Below are 16,663 nucleotides of genomic sequence, written 5' to 3' on the forward strand. Positions count from 1 at the left end.
AGCGGGGCAGCGGCGCCGCGGCCTCGCGGCTGCCCCGACCTTGGAGCGCCGCCGCCGCGAGCTCCTGCCGCGCTGCCTGACCACATACCCTAGTATGGGTATCGCTAGGGAAGGCCGGCGGAGAGGCGACGCTGGCTCCGCCGCCGGAGAGCTGCCGCACGGTCCCGCAGCCCCGAGTGCTCCCTGCGCCCCCACCCCATCGTTGGTGGCAGTGAACCGTGTTCCTCGGGCGTCGTTTCAGAGGCTGCAGAGACCCCGAGCAGTAACCTGCATATAGGGGGTGGTGCTGCTCTTCTCAGTTCTTGCGTTTTCAAACAGTAAGCTTTCAGACGCTTTAGGGAATCTCTCTGAGATACATATGTCTGTATGTATCATTTTCTTCCTTTCTTCTAGCTGCGAGATTTCCATTGTATATTCTGGGCAGATCCTGTTTATGAACTTGCACCACGTAAAATGCTACGAAGCTTTTGTTTGGAGTCATAACATGAATGCAGACTTTGTGTAGCTGTTTCTCCCTCTTGAGGAAATTAGATCCACAACAATAACTGCATTCTCACTATATTCTCTGCTATAGGTATCTATTACCTTTATTGGCCCTGTTTTGCAGAGAGACTTCCCTGTTTTGCAAGTAGCTTTTTGTTTATATTTTACTGCTGCATGTAATGACAGGGTGATGATGGTGTTAACAGGAGGGTGTTGATAGGGTTGCCCTCGCTTCTGATTAATCCTTCAGTGAAATCATACTTGTGACTGAGAGCTGTTCTGGAAATACTTATGATGCTTCACATTTTGTGCTGTGAAGCTGGTGCAAGCATGTGTTGGAATATCTTTATTTTGGAGCTGGGGAGCGGCAAGAGAAACTGATGGGGCATCTCTAAGTTTTCTTTACTATGTAATGCATTTTTATTTCATCTTGAAATTGTGATTGCATGCAGTAAGATCTCCTTTTTTGACAGGGTTCTCTTTGGCATTCAATGGCTTATGTAGTCTTTCTAAGAATTGCTAATATTATTATTTTACATCCTTTCTCCTTTTTGTTTTGAGATAATCAATTTCTCCAGTTAGAAATCCTCAAAGATAAACATGCCTTTTATTAAATTTACCTATCTGTTTTTCTTTTAAAAACTGTATTCAGAAACTCAGATGGCGGTGTATTTGCCCCAACTTGTTATTGTGGTGTTTTCAAATTCACTAAACTATATTTTATTAGGCAGCTTATTAGTGAGTATATTTAGGAAAACATAGTAAGGTGATAAGAATCAAAATAGTCTGGGAAAGAAAAGAAAAGAAAAAGCTGCTTTTATTCTAACTTACAGTAGAGCTGCATTCAGCTCCTGAATCAGGGAAATGTTGTTTTGGTCGGGGCATCTCTGTACTTCTTTCCAGGTACCTGCAGTCTGCTCCCAGAGAGAGTTTGTTGCATTGTAGCTGGCATCGGAGGCAGACTGCTCAAACGCCGTGCAACATTGTGGAAAGTTATGTTGTCTGTTGCTAAATGGTTCTTAAATCCTTATATCTAAAATTGTAGCCTGTGTGTCTCCCTGCCAGCCCCATTGCCCCTCATTTCCAGGGAAAGGGGATGTCTGGAAATGTGATTATGAATTATTTCAAGGGTGATCATTGGAATTCATCACCAGTGTGCACAGAATCATCCGTGATCAGGGAGAATGGCTGGGATTAATTAGCTCTCTTAATGCGGTGCTGTGCTTCTGCCAAAACATCTTTCTAGCTTGTATGGCGGGAGTGGAAAGGTGAGGCTGGAAGTCACTGTGTTTCTGTTATAACCTCTCTGAGCATTAAAGGTAGTATTCTCACTAGAAAAACTGAAGTCTTCTTCTAATTTCTCTTGATAGCACTAAACATATAATAAGTGAACTTGTAGGATCTTCCTGAACTAGATTAAACAGAGCACCTATTTTTAGTATCTCAGGAGAAAAAAAAATAGCCTTCTGTAAAAGCATTGTACTTTAACATCTTGGGTATCTTGGGTATACTTACTGGTTCACAGGAAGGTCCTTCTGTCCTCCTATCTTCAATGAAACAAATGAAACCAAAATAACTAGTTTTTTACGCATGTGATGAGTTTGTCTTGGAGTCTGTCAGATAATTTCCCGTTCTGGATCTTCTTGTTTATATTCAGATAATTTAATTTTATCACATACTCTCTTTCAGCTGGGCATTTTACTGTTATTTCTGATGTAAATACACTTAATACACTATTATGAGTTTTTTTTTCTTCATGACTGCCCGCATAAGTTAAGAATTTTTTTTTTGAAAGCTTCCTAAAAATAAGCCTTCACTTTCCTTCTGTTGAAGAATTGACAAACCAAAGTAGAGTTTAATGTAAGGATGTTTGTGTGAAATGATACCTTATCATAGACCTAGCTTGTGAGATAGACTTGGAGGTGACAGCAACTCACCTTCAAGTTTTCTTATTCAAGAAACTTTCAATTTCCCCTCCCGCTAAAATTTTTGAACTTCAAAAAGACTCTGTTAGTAGATGGTAATAGCCAAATAAACAATCTGGGTTTCTTTTGCTACAACTAGTTTATCTTCCTCGTCCTCCAGAATTATTTATGGGAGGTTACCGTGAGAGATGGAAGACTTCTTAGAAAACTCATTGAATGCTTGATATATAGAAGAAATGTGCTGCTTTACTTCATGCTTAAGTTTTAGTCTAGAGATGACATTCAATCTACATTTACTTTGCAACTTTTCAGTGGTTTCATGATCACTGACAATGCATATGTCATGATTAGAGCCTTTTCAGGCTTTAAATGTCATGATGATATTCCACTGAAGACATTTGGGATTTGCCCGTTGGGGTTTTTGACAGACAGGTTGAAAACTCTTCCTGGGAACTCTTAGGACATGAATTTACAGTGTTTGAAAAAACTGAATGCAACTCCAGTTGATTAGGTCCTGGGATATAAACTGAAGTAATCTGAGTATTTAAACTCCATGAAAGTTGTATAGAGGAATCAAATCTCTTGGAAGAGTAGTAATGTGCTGTACTGGGTAGCTGCTGGTCTCTGAGCAGTGAAGGATCTATGATGTACACATGGACATATCTTTACGCTCCAAACCCCATTTTAGCTCTCTAGTGTCTTGTGTTTTGAGATTATGAGCTGTGTTCAGGGTGCGCCCTCAGTGCCTAGACAAGTCAGCATGGTTTGTGCTTGTATGCTTGGTGATAAGGTTTTGCAGCAGATATACATAGAGAAGGGGAACCCAAATATCTTTTGCTCCTCTTTTGCTCCTCTTTTGTTCCACAACTGCACAGATGAAAATCCTGAAGCTGTCATCTTCAAAAGAGCATATAAAAGTTTTATATCACATTTAAATGACTTTGCAAAGCAGGATGTCCCGAGTTTTGTTAGTGGAGAGGTAACACTATTTTAGTTGATATATGTTTATAGATATATATTTATATATAGTATATATGTATGAGAAAAAATGTATGACATATATATATTTTACATATATGCAAAATCCATAAGCTAAGTGGTACAAATTGAAGTTTTGGAAATAGGAATCATAGCTAAGAGATTTCATAGACCATGAGGTAGCTGTATTTTTGTGTATTAACAAGCAGAATCATTTAAAAAGAGTTGGAGATTAATTAGGTGATTGGCCAACATGGAGTCATAGTTGTTTCCTCCTCTGTTTCAAAGCTGGATTTGACATTTTGCTTTTTTGCTACCTGATCAAATTACCAGAGTAGCTGTTTGGCCCAGTGTGTTACAGACCAGCCTCGATCATCCTAATGGGATTGGGCACAGGAGCAGCAGGGACAGTGTGGCTATGGTTTATGGTTTTGGGGCTTTTTTTTTTTTTTTTTTTTTTTTCAGATTTAGCGTATGTAGCAGGAAATGTTGCCAGTCTGAGAAGTGAGGGAAAGGAGGCTGGAGTATTATTGCACTGACTATGTGTACAGTTCTCAGTGGGTATTAGGTGTAGGGAAATGGCTAGTTTCTGCTGAGTCTCTTCCCTCTTGGCTATTTCTTTTTCGTTCGCCTTTTTCTACCCTGCACCATTCACCTTCTGCTTGACAAAAGGGTTATGCTAGCTGGGCAGCAAGCAGCTGACTTTTGCAATAGTTCTGTCAATTTTAATCATGTGAGATTTGGAAATGATATCTTGTGAGCCTGATGATAGCAAGTTTGTCATGTCTTGAAGGGTAAGATTACGGAGTGCTTGTAACTTTCTAGGAGCTTCTCTCCAGGCAAGAAATAAAGTGCTATTTTCTTCTCTTTATTTTTTCTTGCTGGCTGGCATTTTTTTTTTAAGGGAGTAAGTTAGGTATTTAGAGCTCTTATTGGCTACGTGTGTCAGACTTTTTGTCTAATTTGTTTTTACAGTTAAGTGGACCAGTAGTTAAACAGTTGTGTGACATAATTGGCAAGCTGCTTGACAGGACTTGAGTGCTTCAGCTTCTGTGAAGCTTTAAGTATGTCCTTTTAAATGTCCTAGTATATACAGCACTTTATCTGGTCATGTGAGAAAGCTGACACTTTGCTGTAATGCAGCAGCATGCAAACTAATCAGCTCACGCTTTTTATTTCCCCACTGTAAATATTTATAGGAAAGGGTATAAGAAAAAGGTAGTAACTGATTTAAAAGTAATTTTTATTCTAAGAGTCAAAAGATCATAGCCTTTTTATTTTATTTTGAATTTGGAAAGTGGTTTTTTTTGTACTAAAAAATGATTTTTGTTCACTGCTGTGAGAATCTTACTTAAAAGTTATTTTTATTCTATTACCTTGTCAAGGCTTACATATTTGACTAGTTCCTCTACAGTTTAATAAACAATTTCTCAAAGAAGAAATGCTTTAATGTAATCTTAAGGGGAACCTTAAGTATCCTTAAGAGTACTGCTACCGATTAAAGTATTAGAAAAATAAAACTGTTTAAAGCCTCTGTATGTATACAATTTATACAAGTATACAATTCAATGGAAAATGAGAAATGACAAGTCTGATTTCCATTTCTCCTTGCACTGTTGATGACAACTTTAATTCGTATAAAATTTCCACAAAAAGATAAGTTTGAGGAGTCAATATTTTTCATAGTGAGAGTTTGTATGAAAAGATTCAACAACTAGGTTAGAAATAGACGACTTGTGAGAACAGATTCAAGCTGCTGTATTAGTTATAATTGTTTTAGGTATATGATCAGATTTTTGTGCTGTGGTTTATTACAACTAATGTTTGTCAATTTGAAAACTAGTATTGGAGCTTGCAGGATTTTTTCCAGGTTTCTAATCAGTAAAATTGAACTGCCAGGCCTTTTTGTAAACCCTTTTATTTTTATTTTGTTGTAGATGAAGCTGTTTGCTTTATTTGTTAAAAACTCTTGGACAAGTTGTCCATGATCTAGAAGGGCATCTCGTGTTTTTATAAAGGAAACAAGCTTCTCTCCATACAATACCTCGTCTAGCTCATATACCTCTAAAGATAAAATATTTTCAGTTAAAAATCCTGTTCTTGGAGAGGGGGAGGAGGGAAGCTGTAAATTGTCACTTGGAGTACCAGAGTAGCGGTCAATATACATGTGTTAATGAGTCAGTGCTTAAGTGTGTGTGTGTGCGTGCGCGTGCGTGTGTGTGTGTCAGTTAATGCACAGTTCCTGCACCCTTTGCCAAGGGATAATCTTTGCTGGGGTATGAGAGGACAAGGCTGTGGGCAGCGTGGATCACAGCCAACAGCAATTGCTGCTGTCAAATGGGCCCTGCCCTGCATTTTGTGTTACCTCAAATTGAAGATTGCAGCTTTCCACATTATGCAGGGATAAGCCATAGATTTAGGAACTCCATAGGTTGTATTTAGTCCCTGCTTTTCAAGATTTAGCAGGGAATTTAGTTGAGAATGCCTCCCCCCCCCCCCCCCCCCCSCTTATAGCAGCTTTTTAACGGGAGGGAAGGGATATGAACATTAGCTTATTTTAAGTGTTCAATTGTGGTTTTAGGGAGAAAGGATACAGGTTAGCATAGTGTTACCCAAAATGCTTGCAGTGAACATGGCAGTTTGCCTTTTGGTACTGAAATAGTGACTGTTGCTGTCAGAGACTGCTGCCCGTTCTCTAACTTGAGCGTAGGAACTATTTCTAGAAGTGCAAGCTTAGTGAAGTAAAAATCTGTTTTTCTTTTTGAATATAAAACTGAAACTGAAGTACTGCCATGAAATTAAGGTAGTCCAGAGGAATACAAAGAATTTAGTAGTCTTTTTATACTCTTGTATTTAAACAAATCCATTTTCAGTGTCGTGGTAAAAACAGTTTGGACTATAAACAGTTTCTGAGACTTTGTGGTATGTGAAGTAAAGGCTTGTCTGTTTACTTTTGGTTTAATTCCCATTAGAATTAAATGGACCCAAATGAGCTTCTGTGGGAGTCAGGATAGACTTTTAGAAACATAAGTGAGAAGGCCAAGATCTGGTCTTGTGGACAGTTTTAACTGAGTCATAGGCTTACAAATTCTTGTTTGTTTGCTTTTCTTTTTTTTTTTTTTTTTTCCTCAGAGTGTATATGAAATTTTAAAAAATTACATGTTTTCTCACTTCATAGTAATGTTTCTGTATTTAATTATGGCAAATAATAAGGAACTGTGAAATTGTCCTCTTAATCTTGTATTCCTTCTTGTCTTCAGTATTAGGATTTTTTTGTAATGTTTACAAAACTTTTGCTTAATTACCTGATTCCATTATCTGATATGTACACAGCAATAAAAAAATCATGATAAGCACTACCATTTTTTTTTTGTCTTTACGTATCAATAACTCCATGATGAACATAAACGAAAACTGAACTGGTTTTGAAAATATTATGTTACACTGGTAGCCTTATTATGGTTCTTTGTTTTTCTTAATATTGAGAGATATGCAATCTTACAGGTTTTGCAGATTTTATATGCTGGACATATTCTGTAAGTTTGTGTCCTCATGAGTATGATTTAATACGTTGTTGATAGTAATGTGATCTGTGATAGTAAAATGGATTTTTGTGTTGAACAGATTCAGTTCGTCTTTTTTAAAGGTAGAAATTAAACTAGTTAAGAAATGGAGTTTCTGGAAAACAACACAAAACAGCTGTACCTGCAATGTATTTTGTTAAGAGGATTTATCAATAATCTGCATATGTCTATTTTTATAGTTCTTTTGATGAAAAGTTCTAGTGTATTGTCTTCATAACGTAGTTACTGCAGTACTCTGCAGTAAAGCTTTCTAATATTAACTGGAAATTAAATTTTAGGGTTTTTCTTTTTCGATTAGCTACTTTCTGATTAAAAATAGAGAATACCAAGGATATTTTCATGTCCAAATTACCTTTCTCCTTCCAAGATAGAAATGTTCCATGATAAGGTATTCTGGTCCATTGCAGGATGTGAGTTCACTTTGGTTATGCTCAGCGTGTTTTCCAACTTGAGCGGCAAGCAGATGCTCGCCACCAAAGAGCTGTGGCAGCAGGAAGCTTACAGGACCTTTTGGACACAGTAGGCTCTGGAGATGCTTTGTGCGGCAGATTGTGGCTGCGCTGGTGCCCGGTGCCCCTTTCTGCTTTGGGAGTCGCGTTGCGCTGCCCGGCAGCGCAGCCGCCCACGCTCGCTATGAGCAGGCTGGGCTGCTGCAGCTGGAGACACTGCGTGGAAAATGCTCTCGCTTGGAAGACAGACTGAGATCATTTCCAGAAGTATTTTTAAAAGAGAGTAGATCCCAGATTTTCAGGGGGAGAGGGGAATCCAGATGTGATGTTTGAAACAAGTACACAAGGCTTTTCATGTAATATTACTGCGTCTAGTGTAGTAACTGGAGTCACTTTCACATATGATGTCCTGCAATTGGCAATAAAAGTGTTCAGGATTGACATGATGTAATAGCCACGTGCAGTGCATGCACTTAGCATAAGAAACAAGTCCCGATGTATTCAAGGCATGAATGTTGCTGCACCAAGTGCAATTTGCTTTCTTTAGTGTTGTTTAAATGTGACTGTTCTGACCATTTAGGAATTCTACCTGTATAATTTGCAAAATATCAGGAGTATAATAATTTTCCTCTTAAGTAAACAGCTATGTCGTGGTACATGTAGAGGATCTAGTGAACTGTTCTTTTATTTCCCTTTTTATTTTAATTCCTTCCTTCCATTGTTAAGTAGATGTTGAAGAATGAAATTTATCACTGACTGACTTTTCGGTGTAGTATCAAGTTTTTGATAATGTCGTGAAAATTAAAAGGTATCTTGCTGAGATAGAAGACATACAAGGGGAGAGAGAACAATCAAGTGGCACTGACTTGATTCCAGTGGGAGAGTTTTTGTTTATATACTTATTTGAAATATATGTTAAGTGCTTTTTTTCCCCTCAAAGCAATGGATTTATGATCAAAAAAGCAAATGGATATCTAAAATGGGAATGAGACTAACACTTTTGGGCTTAAATAGGAGGTAGTTAAGGCTGTGCATTAGTGCTGCAGATGGTTAGCAAAGGAGGATGCTATATAGAAATGCAATATGTGAGACTGAGGAAAAAGAGGGCTTTGTTTGGTTTTCCTAATGAAAAATTCTCCCTAATAAGAAATATCTGCGGTTTTTGATATTTTGGGGGTCACAGTAAGGCAGAAAACCTCAAATGCGGCAAGAGTAAGGAAACATGAAAGTTTCATGCAGTGTCTTGCAGTCCATTTTCATTATCTTAATAGTAGTAGCATTACAGTGAATCCAACTATCTGAAATATAACCTGTCTGGGGGTATTTAAAGTACTTTCTAAACAGCTTTTTTTTTTTTTTCTTTAACATTTCATGGATTGTTAGAGATTTATTCTTTACGATGTATAAGTGTTGTATCACAACAATCCAGATTATGGATATATGTATTTACTTTTTTTTCTCTTTGTTCCTTTTCATTCTGTCCTGGCTTCTGCTCTGCTTTTTTCTTCTTGTCTTTTTATGCTAGACTTGCAGCGTTTGCATACTAGACTTACTGAAATACCTCGTATTGCATTTAGAGCAAAATAAATTAAGACCTTGCAATTCAAGATAGTTCAGCTCTCTCGCTGGCTACACTTGTTAATATGTAGATACTTTGGCACAGGCAGACTGTTTATCATCTGTCCGACAGCTGGTCAACGCTGCAAGCAAAACAGCACTTGGCTACTTGCATAACAATTCAAGAATCTAATATTTTCTCCCCAGTTAGACTTGCAACCTGTTTGGAATAAATATAACTATGGAATTTATCAAATTGTCTGCTTTGTTGGAACACAACTGTTTTCCTATAACTATTCATTTTCTTTAAAGGAAGTCAAGACTGTTTACACTTGAAGGGTGATTGAACAAATCTAGCACACCTGTTAACTTGAGTCAAGCCGGAACGCTTGTGAAAAAAGCCAGTGTTTGCTTCCTGGTTGTTGGGGAAAGATTCCACTTTCAGGTGAGTCTAGAAATAAGCTTGCTTCATACTTCTGCTTTTGACTTTTAGCAGTTGCAGAATAGAGTAAGCAGTAGTCAAAACTTTGGCTATTGTACATGTTGAAGAAAGTTTTTGAAGCTCCTGCGTATTTTCCTTTGTGAAGTGTATGCATTTGACAGAACTTCTCATCAGCAGTTCCCAAGAGAACAAGTGCCTTACAGAAGGTGAAAATGAATGTTTTTAAAGATCTTTTTTTTTTTTTCCTGCCTCCCTTAACTTCATATTATTATCTTTAAACTTTGAGGACTTCCCCCCCTTTTTTTTTTCTCCTCCCCTCTGGTTGAAGTATGTGTCATTCATATTTTCGTATTTGATCTCATATGGAATCACGAAGCTTCAGTTCATGGTCCTGTAGACTGCAACCTTAATTGCTTGGAGGCACCATTTGAGGAAGCAGTGTACCCTGAGGACACTATGTCCTTAAAAGGATAGGAAAATTGAGTCCTTAACATGATATGGTTTCTGTCCAAGAAGTGTATGCAGGTCCTGCTTAAATAAGAACACCAAACACTCCATGTTTCTCACTGTACCTCTCTTCCTCATATCCTATACATACATGAAATGACAGTCAGAAATAAGTATGTTACACCATCTAACAATATTGTAAAGGTGGTCTCCAGCTAAAGCTTTGTTTAATAACAACCTGTCCTGAACATGAAAAATACTAGCTGTTGGGTCACTGATATGATGAACTTGTGATTTATTCTCATGCAACTCTTGGAGGTTGATAGGACTGAATTATGCTACTGAGCCATATTCCATTACTTTTGTAATACTTCATTGGAAAAAATGAGTCAAATAGTTTGAAGAGAGAAAAACTTGCGACAGTGTAAAGAATAGCAATCAGTGTAATTTAACATTTCTAATGCAGGAATAAATAATATGGTGATAATTTGAAGAACCAACAGATGTTGATAATTTGTAATTGTTTAATATTTTCCAGGTTATCTGACATGGTGGTTTGAAAAATCAAACTTTCCGATATGAACAAAGTAAAAACATCATCTGAGAAAAGGTAAATTTAAAACCATAATAATTGCTCAAAGTTGAGCTATTTGAGTTTTGTACAGAAGCAGTCAACATCTTAACAAATCGTATTAACTTACGAGTCCGCAGTGAGATGGTGACAGTTGAGGTCCTGAAACATCATTTCAGAGACATCAGAGAGAGTTCAATATTGTATATCCTAAGTACTTTCACTTGTAGTAAATAACTGGGCAAACTTAAGATTTGTAGATATTACAAACTTAAGATAGTATTTATTCTATCAGAACATTGCAGTGTGCTTTTGACTAGGAAGTATTGAGCAAGCTTGATTTCACTGCTTTTTTCTTTTCACTGATAATTTTACAACTTTCTCAGATGCTGGCAAAACATAATATTGTTGCTGCTGAAGGGGTTAAAGGACAACTTCAGGCAATTTACAATGAAGCCACAACTTTGCAATGCATAAGATGTGTATCGGTCTCCAGTGATCTTGCAATCCAACATACAGCTAAGCAAAAACAACCATGAGATTGCATAATATACCAAGAGTTTTCATGATATTTTCATGGGAACGTAATTTAACATTTTAACATTCATAGAAAAACTATGAGATTATCTACGGAAGGTAAATGTATTAAACTTCAGAAAATTACCAAATTACTTTCAGTTTTACTTTTTGAGTGTTAGAACAGGTTGAACCATCTTGTTTCATCCAACTGTCTAGCTCGATGTTTTTAATATTATCTTGAGGCAAAAACAGTATTGAAAAAAAGAGGTTATTTTGGCCATACTGTTAGATATCTGAATTGCCAGTCTTTTTCTAAATATATGAATAGATTTGTGTGCTGGATTTGCTTCACTGTAGATTTATTGCACACTGAGGAGGGTTTTCAAATTTGTGCAAAGATTATATCATTCTCATTTTAAATGCTTGTATTCAAGGTGTTCTTCACTTTCGTTGACTGTAAGAAGGGAATTTTGTTATTAGAAGCTGTTTGTGCTTGGTTGAAAAATGGTCCAAAAGAAATAAGAAACGACTAAACTTTCTCTTTAGGGTACCTCAGTTTCTTAAGTGAGCAAGCTCTTCGTTAGCAACAGATGATTATAATCCATGAAGTACGTTAGCATAGAGAGTATTAGCTTTCTGCAGAGTGGTTGCTTAAATGTCATGTATTCTTATTTAGTTATTGAGTTAAAATTAAAACTCCCACTCCTGCAGTATAGAACAGTTTTTCATAAAGTCTTTTTTTTTTTTTTTTTTTTTTAAATGTAAATTACGGGAAAGTTGAAGTGTCCAGAGATAATTGATTAACTTCCTATTGGCTCTCTGCTGTTTGAAGACAACCGATATCTTAGGAGATAACTGAAAGAGAAAAGGTTTTGAAAAGGTTTTTTGTGCACAACAAAGCACAAACACAAACAAGAGACTTTAATGAAAATGAGACCTCTACCTAATTATAATAGATCTTGATATGTTTATTGTAGCCATGCAAGCCGTGTGATGAAATATTTGAGAGACCTTTTTGCTTTGTGGGAAGCAGTCAATCCCTGGTGCATGGAAGTACTGACAGACTGTAAACAATTAAGCAATTTCAGGGGAAATAAATACAGTTGGGAAACTGAAAATTTCTGATGACTTCCTCCATTTGGCTGTAATCTGTTGGAAGACTTTTTGAAAAATGAACAACCTAAAACCATTCTAAAGATAAGGGAATTTTGGTATACTGCCATGGCAACCATTAGCTGTTACCTTTCCCATCAGACTCTAGAACTGGCCCCCTGTGAGCAGACACTTGAGAAAGGGGTAGGATGCAAATATTTAGTGTAGTGAAAGTACTACTTAGTAGTAGTAATGGTACTAGTAATGGGGAGTGTGGATCTGGCAGTTCTTCGGAATCAAATTAAAAACAATACTTAAGCCTCTTGGGAAATAGTAGGACCAGGTAAATGTCCCAAACATGAGAAAATACTCTTTTAATTTGAGGAAGTACTCTTAATCAAATGGGAACCTTGAGAGTTTTTTACTCGCTATGTGAGCATTGGCTTCCTGTTTCAGTGTGTCAGAGCTTTCCCAACTGGTGATGGGAGGAAATCCGCAGAGCCATCTGGCCATTTAGAATCACACTGTGCAAATTGGGCAACAGGAAGTGATGGCTAGTTTGTTTGTTTCATGCTATCTGTAAGTTGGTGTTGTAAGATGTACTTAGAGCTACAGTATGATCAGATTTTGGAAAGGAAAAAGGATTTGTTGCCTGTGCAGGAAATAAGTCTGGTAGACTTCTGCCTCAGGATACTTAAACAAAAAAACTGCCTAAATGAACTGATGAGAGCTAGGTTAATTACTGAAAGATTGAGACATGAGAAAGGTAGTTACTCTGTCAGTGGGAGTTGGGGCGAAGGCGTAATTGTAGGTTGGTCAGCTTTGCCCAGACAGGTTCTGGAAGAACAAACCAGGCAGGCAAGGCTACTGACGCCAGTGAGAGCTGAAGTTAGTCTTGAAAACATCTAATTCTCTCTGAGGGACAGAGGGTAGCAGATTTCATAAGCAGGGAAGATATATTAAAACACTATATACTTTATTTTAGTAAAGGTTAGGCACTGTGTATGAAGTTGCCATAGGTAGCAAAGGCTACTGCTCCGTTTTAAATTACTGTAAGTGTAAAACTCATTATATAACAAAAGAACAGTTGCTATTGACTGTCAAAAGGAAAGAAAGTACAATGTTATTTCTGTGTTATTTCCTGGTTTGGGTTACAGTCACTGTTTAAAAAGATTTTAAGATTTAGCTACTGATCCAAAAGAAGAAAGAATGTTTGTTAAAACTGTAGATAACTTCAAGTTGAGGAGACTTACAGAGGCCAAATAAGAATTCAGAGTTCCTGTGAACCTAAGTATTTGACAGTGGTATGCACAAGGTGCCATGAAGGACAGCAGATAATCACACGTATGTGTGGGGGATAGGATTAGGGATAGTCAACCTAAACGGCAATGATGAAAGCTTTTCAGTGGAGGTGTATTAAATCTCAAAATAAAGTTCTGAAATCACCATTTTTTTGCATGCCTTAAATGAAGAGTTGGGCAGGTGTCCGTCAGGAAGAGCAGATTTAGCCTTGATCTGACTTTGTGGAGGGTAGTAGTATAGGTGACCTTGTGGAGTTCCTTCAGTAAGTACAGACTGCTCTTAGGAGGCTTTAAATTGAGTGAGCTGAAAAATGTGAAATTTTCTCTTAGTATTAAGAATGGTTCCTCACACAGGTTTAACACAATCCATGTCTATAAAAGGCTGGCCACAATGTTCTGAGTATTTATGTGGAGTTCAGGAATGTCACTAGTTGAAGAGAAAATTTAGGGCCGAGGAAACACAGATTTGACTGTGCCATTCTGATTATTTCCTAGGCTTACCTACCTGTTGTTTTGAAAATACTGACTTACATGGCTACTGGTTACCTGTGTTTTTTTAAAAGAGACATCTTCTAAATTTGGACTTGGGATGGTTTATTTAATATAAATATCATGATTTCTGATTTGTGTTTTGCTTTTGAGCCAGATAGTTTGTGGCAGTGTGTGACTTGCTGGAGCAGCATCAATCCAGGCTGTCTGCTATCATTCTTGTCCTACAGCATTTTTGGTTTCCAGGGCAGGCATTGAAAGCTGTCTTAGGTATGCTGCTATGTGTATTAGTATAAAATCTTGATAAATAAGGATATAACTCCTTCTGTGAGAAGAGAACTCATCTCCTAGCTTGGAAAAGCAAATTAGGACTTCGAATTATGCTTTGGTATGGATTCTGGGCTGGTATCATTTTCAGAAACACTTTACTGAATGTTTTGGAGGCGTGCAGTGGTATTTGGCAACAGCTCTGTTGAAAGACTTATTGCATGATGACAAGCCTAAAATCATTCTAAAGCTAAATGAATCTGAATGCTGGTATTTCTGTTTAGCTGCTACGGTGAGGACTTGTTACTCTTACTAGAAGTTCTAGCTTTAAACTTAGGAATTAAATTGTTGGCATTCAGAAGATACTACTACCTTAGAGTGGGATTGACTTAATAAAGCTTTTACTATGTATGGAGAGATTGTATTAGCAGAATTCTGTATGAGACTTGTTTTCAAATTTTGCTTCATGAATCAAGGATCAGGTTTTCTGTGAAGTTTTAATGTCACTACTGAGAGTTTTGTCCTTTACAGAAGCTAAATACTTCATTTGTGTTACTAAGAGTCATCTTTGTTTTTATGTTGGGTTGTTTCCAACTTTCGGATTGCATTAGTGCAACACCAATGATAGAACGAAATGAAAATTACAACCCATACACATATATACTTACAAAAGTAAGAGTGGCATCGATTAATTGAACCCTGTTTTGGTTTTATACCTGCAGAAGATAGCACCCTTTGGAAGCTTGTCAGTTTGGCAACTATTTGTGCTTTCATTAAAATCTTGGGTTTATTTTGGATGGTTTCAGTGAATAGGTGGGCAAGTGGAGATACACAAAACTGATATTGACAGTTGTGCCTTTATATTATGCAGCCTTCTTTTGAGAGGACTGAAAAGTTTACTCCTTATGAAGGAAAGCAAAATTCAGGCAACCAGAACAAGTTTTCAGAAAAATGCTTTTAAATCTAAAGAAGATGGTGTATTTATTTCTCACAATAAAATTGTTTCTGTTTAAGATTTGTAATTAACATAACCTGTTTGTACTGCTAGAATTTACAGCTTCTGTGCATTCTCTTTAAGATGAAGTTTTTTGGCTATGCTTTTCATTTAGATGTCAGTGTGGAAAAGTAAATGGGGTGCAAGGAGTTTCCCCTGCTGCTGTTGTAAAAGTTTGTTTTTACAACAGAGTGACCTTAGCTGTCAGCAACTTCTTTCCCTGTTCTTAATGCTTTTGTCCACATGTGAGCTAATTCTTTTAGCAGAGTTAACTGTAATTATGAAATCTTTTCACAGATATAAAATACTGTTCAAGGAAAAGTAATTCCTCATTTTTATAAACAATGTTGACAGTATTTAATAAACTAATGTCATATACTTAAGTTTTATTGCAGATAGCCAGAACTTTTAGTATATGGCCAAATGAATTATTGATGATTATTTCAGTGTTGTATTACAAATGAAAAAAAAAAAAAACTGGGGCAGTTGCTCCTTGTGAATCATTTCCTCTAGTAGTTATCATTTAAATTATAGTCATATAAAAGTTTGTCTGAAAACAAATTTCATGTAGCCATGTGACTATGAAAGGGTTTTATAATTGGAGAACAAGTAAAGCAATTTCTGTATTGGTTTCATTTTGAACACTGTAAAGATTTATATATAAAAATGACCATGTTATCTGTTTGTAAAAGTGCCCCTTTGAAGATAGCTCCCTATGCTAAAATTCATTTCTAGGCAAGTTTGAAATGTTAGGCAAAATGCCCCTGCATTCAAATGGAATCAAAAATCTGATGATATCTTTGAGCACTTTCCTAAATTGGCCGTTCAAAAGTGATGTTTCTATTTGGTTTATATGTGCTCATTTGTTAAATTCTGGAATTTATATGATTTTCCTTCAATGTAGAAGGATCAGGCAATAAGACAAACAGTCCCTAGGACTACCCAGCTAGGCCTCAAGCAGGAGTAGCAAGTTTTTCTTGTAGGTCAAGTTTAATGCAGTATCCTCACACTTAACCTAGACTATATTCAATAGAAGTTACTCAGGCTGACATAAGTATTTGTACGTATGCCCGTGTCTGAGTTTTGTTTGTTGTAACCATTTTCTCTGTTTGTGGTTTCTCTGGGAGATGTTGTTACATATAATTAATCTGTTGCAATGTAGATTTTGTGCAATTTGTAAAGGTACCTGAACTGAAAAGAGTTAAGACTGTTTCCTTATCAAGATAAAATACAGAGGTGATTTAGCCACTCCCCTTACTCTGACCATGGGACTTCTCTTGCTGGTGGTTTTATTTTTGAGCTAGTGTTTGGTTTCACATCTACCGTGGATGGAAACATGAGCATAGGAAATCTTTCTTGCAGCGGTTCTGCCACTTCTCGGACCATGTCTCTGCTGTCACAGCTGGAGAAGATCAATTCGGATTCCTTAGCAGGAGAAGTAGAAAATGCAAGATATGTTACCGCAAAGATCCTTCATCTGGTTCAGAGTCAAGGTAAATATCTTAGCATTTTTGGTTTTTATGGTTCTGCTTTTGAGGACTCTTTCTTCTAGTTCTCCCTTGCCA

The 16,663-nt window shown here is 37.0% G+C and overlaps 1 protein-coding gene across 7 annotated transcripts in view; it reads left to right on the top strand.

The window, feature by feature from the left end:
- AGTPBP1 (ATP/GTP binding protein 1) overlaps nt 1-16,663 on the top strand; it is a 66,677-nt gene that overhangs the window by 8,153 nt on the left and 41,861 nt on the right. For 6 of the 7 annotated variants that reach the window (XR_003249237.1, XM_026038232.1, XM_026038235.1 and 3 more), the window contains 3 exons: nt 9,289-9,421; nt 10,404-10,475; nt 16,461-16,591. Coding sequence is in view for 6 of the 7 variants with exons in the window: in XM_026038232.1 (XP_025894017.1) it covers nt 10,444-10,475; nt 16,461-16,591 (163 nt within the window). In the remaining variant the exon portion in view is untranslated. Of the gene's footprint in view, nt 1-539; nt 575-9,288; nt 9,422-10,403; nt 10,476-16,460; nt 16,592-16,663 lie in introns of those variants that run through there. The other variant, XM_026038234.1, reaches the window with a different exon arrangement.

The sequence above is a fragment of the Nothoprocta perdicaria genome, unplaced genomic scaffold (genome assembly GCF_003342845.1).
Source record: "Nothoprocta perdicaria isolate Ctin4 unplaced genomic scaffold, notPer1 scaffold_205, whole genome shotgun sequence".
Taxonomy (NCBI): Eukaryota; Metazoa; Chordata; class Aves; order Tinamiformes; family Tinamidae; genus Nothoprocta; species Nothoprocta perdicaria.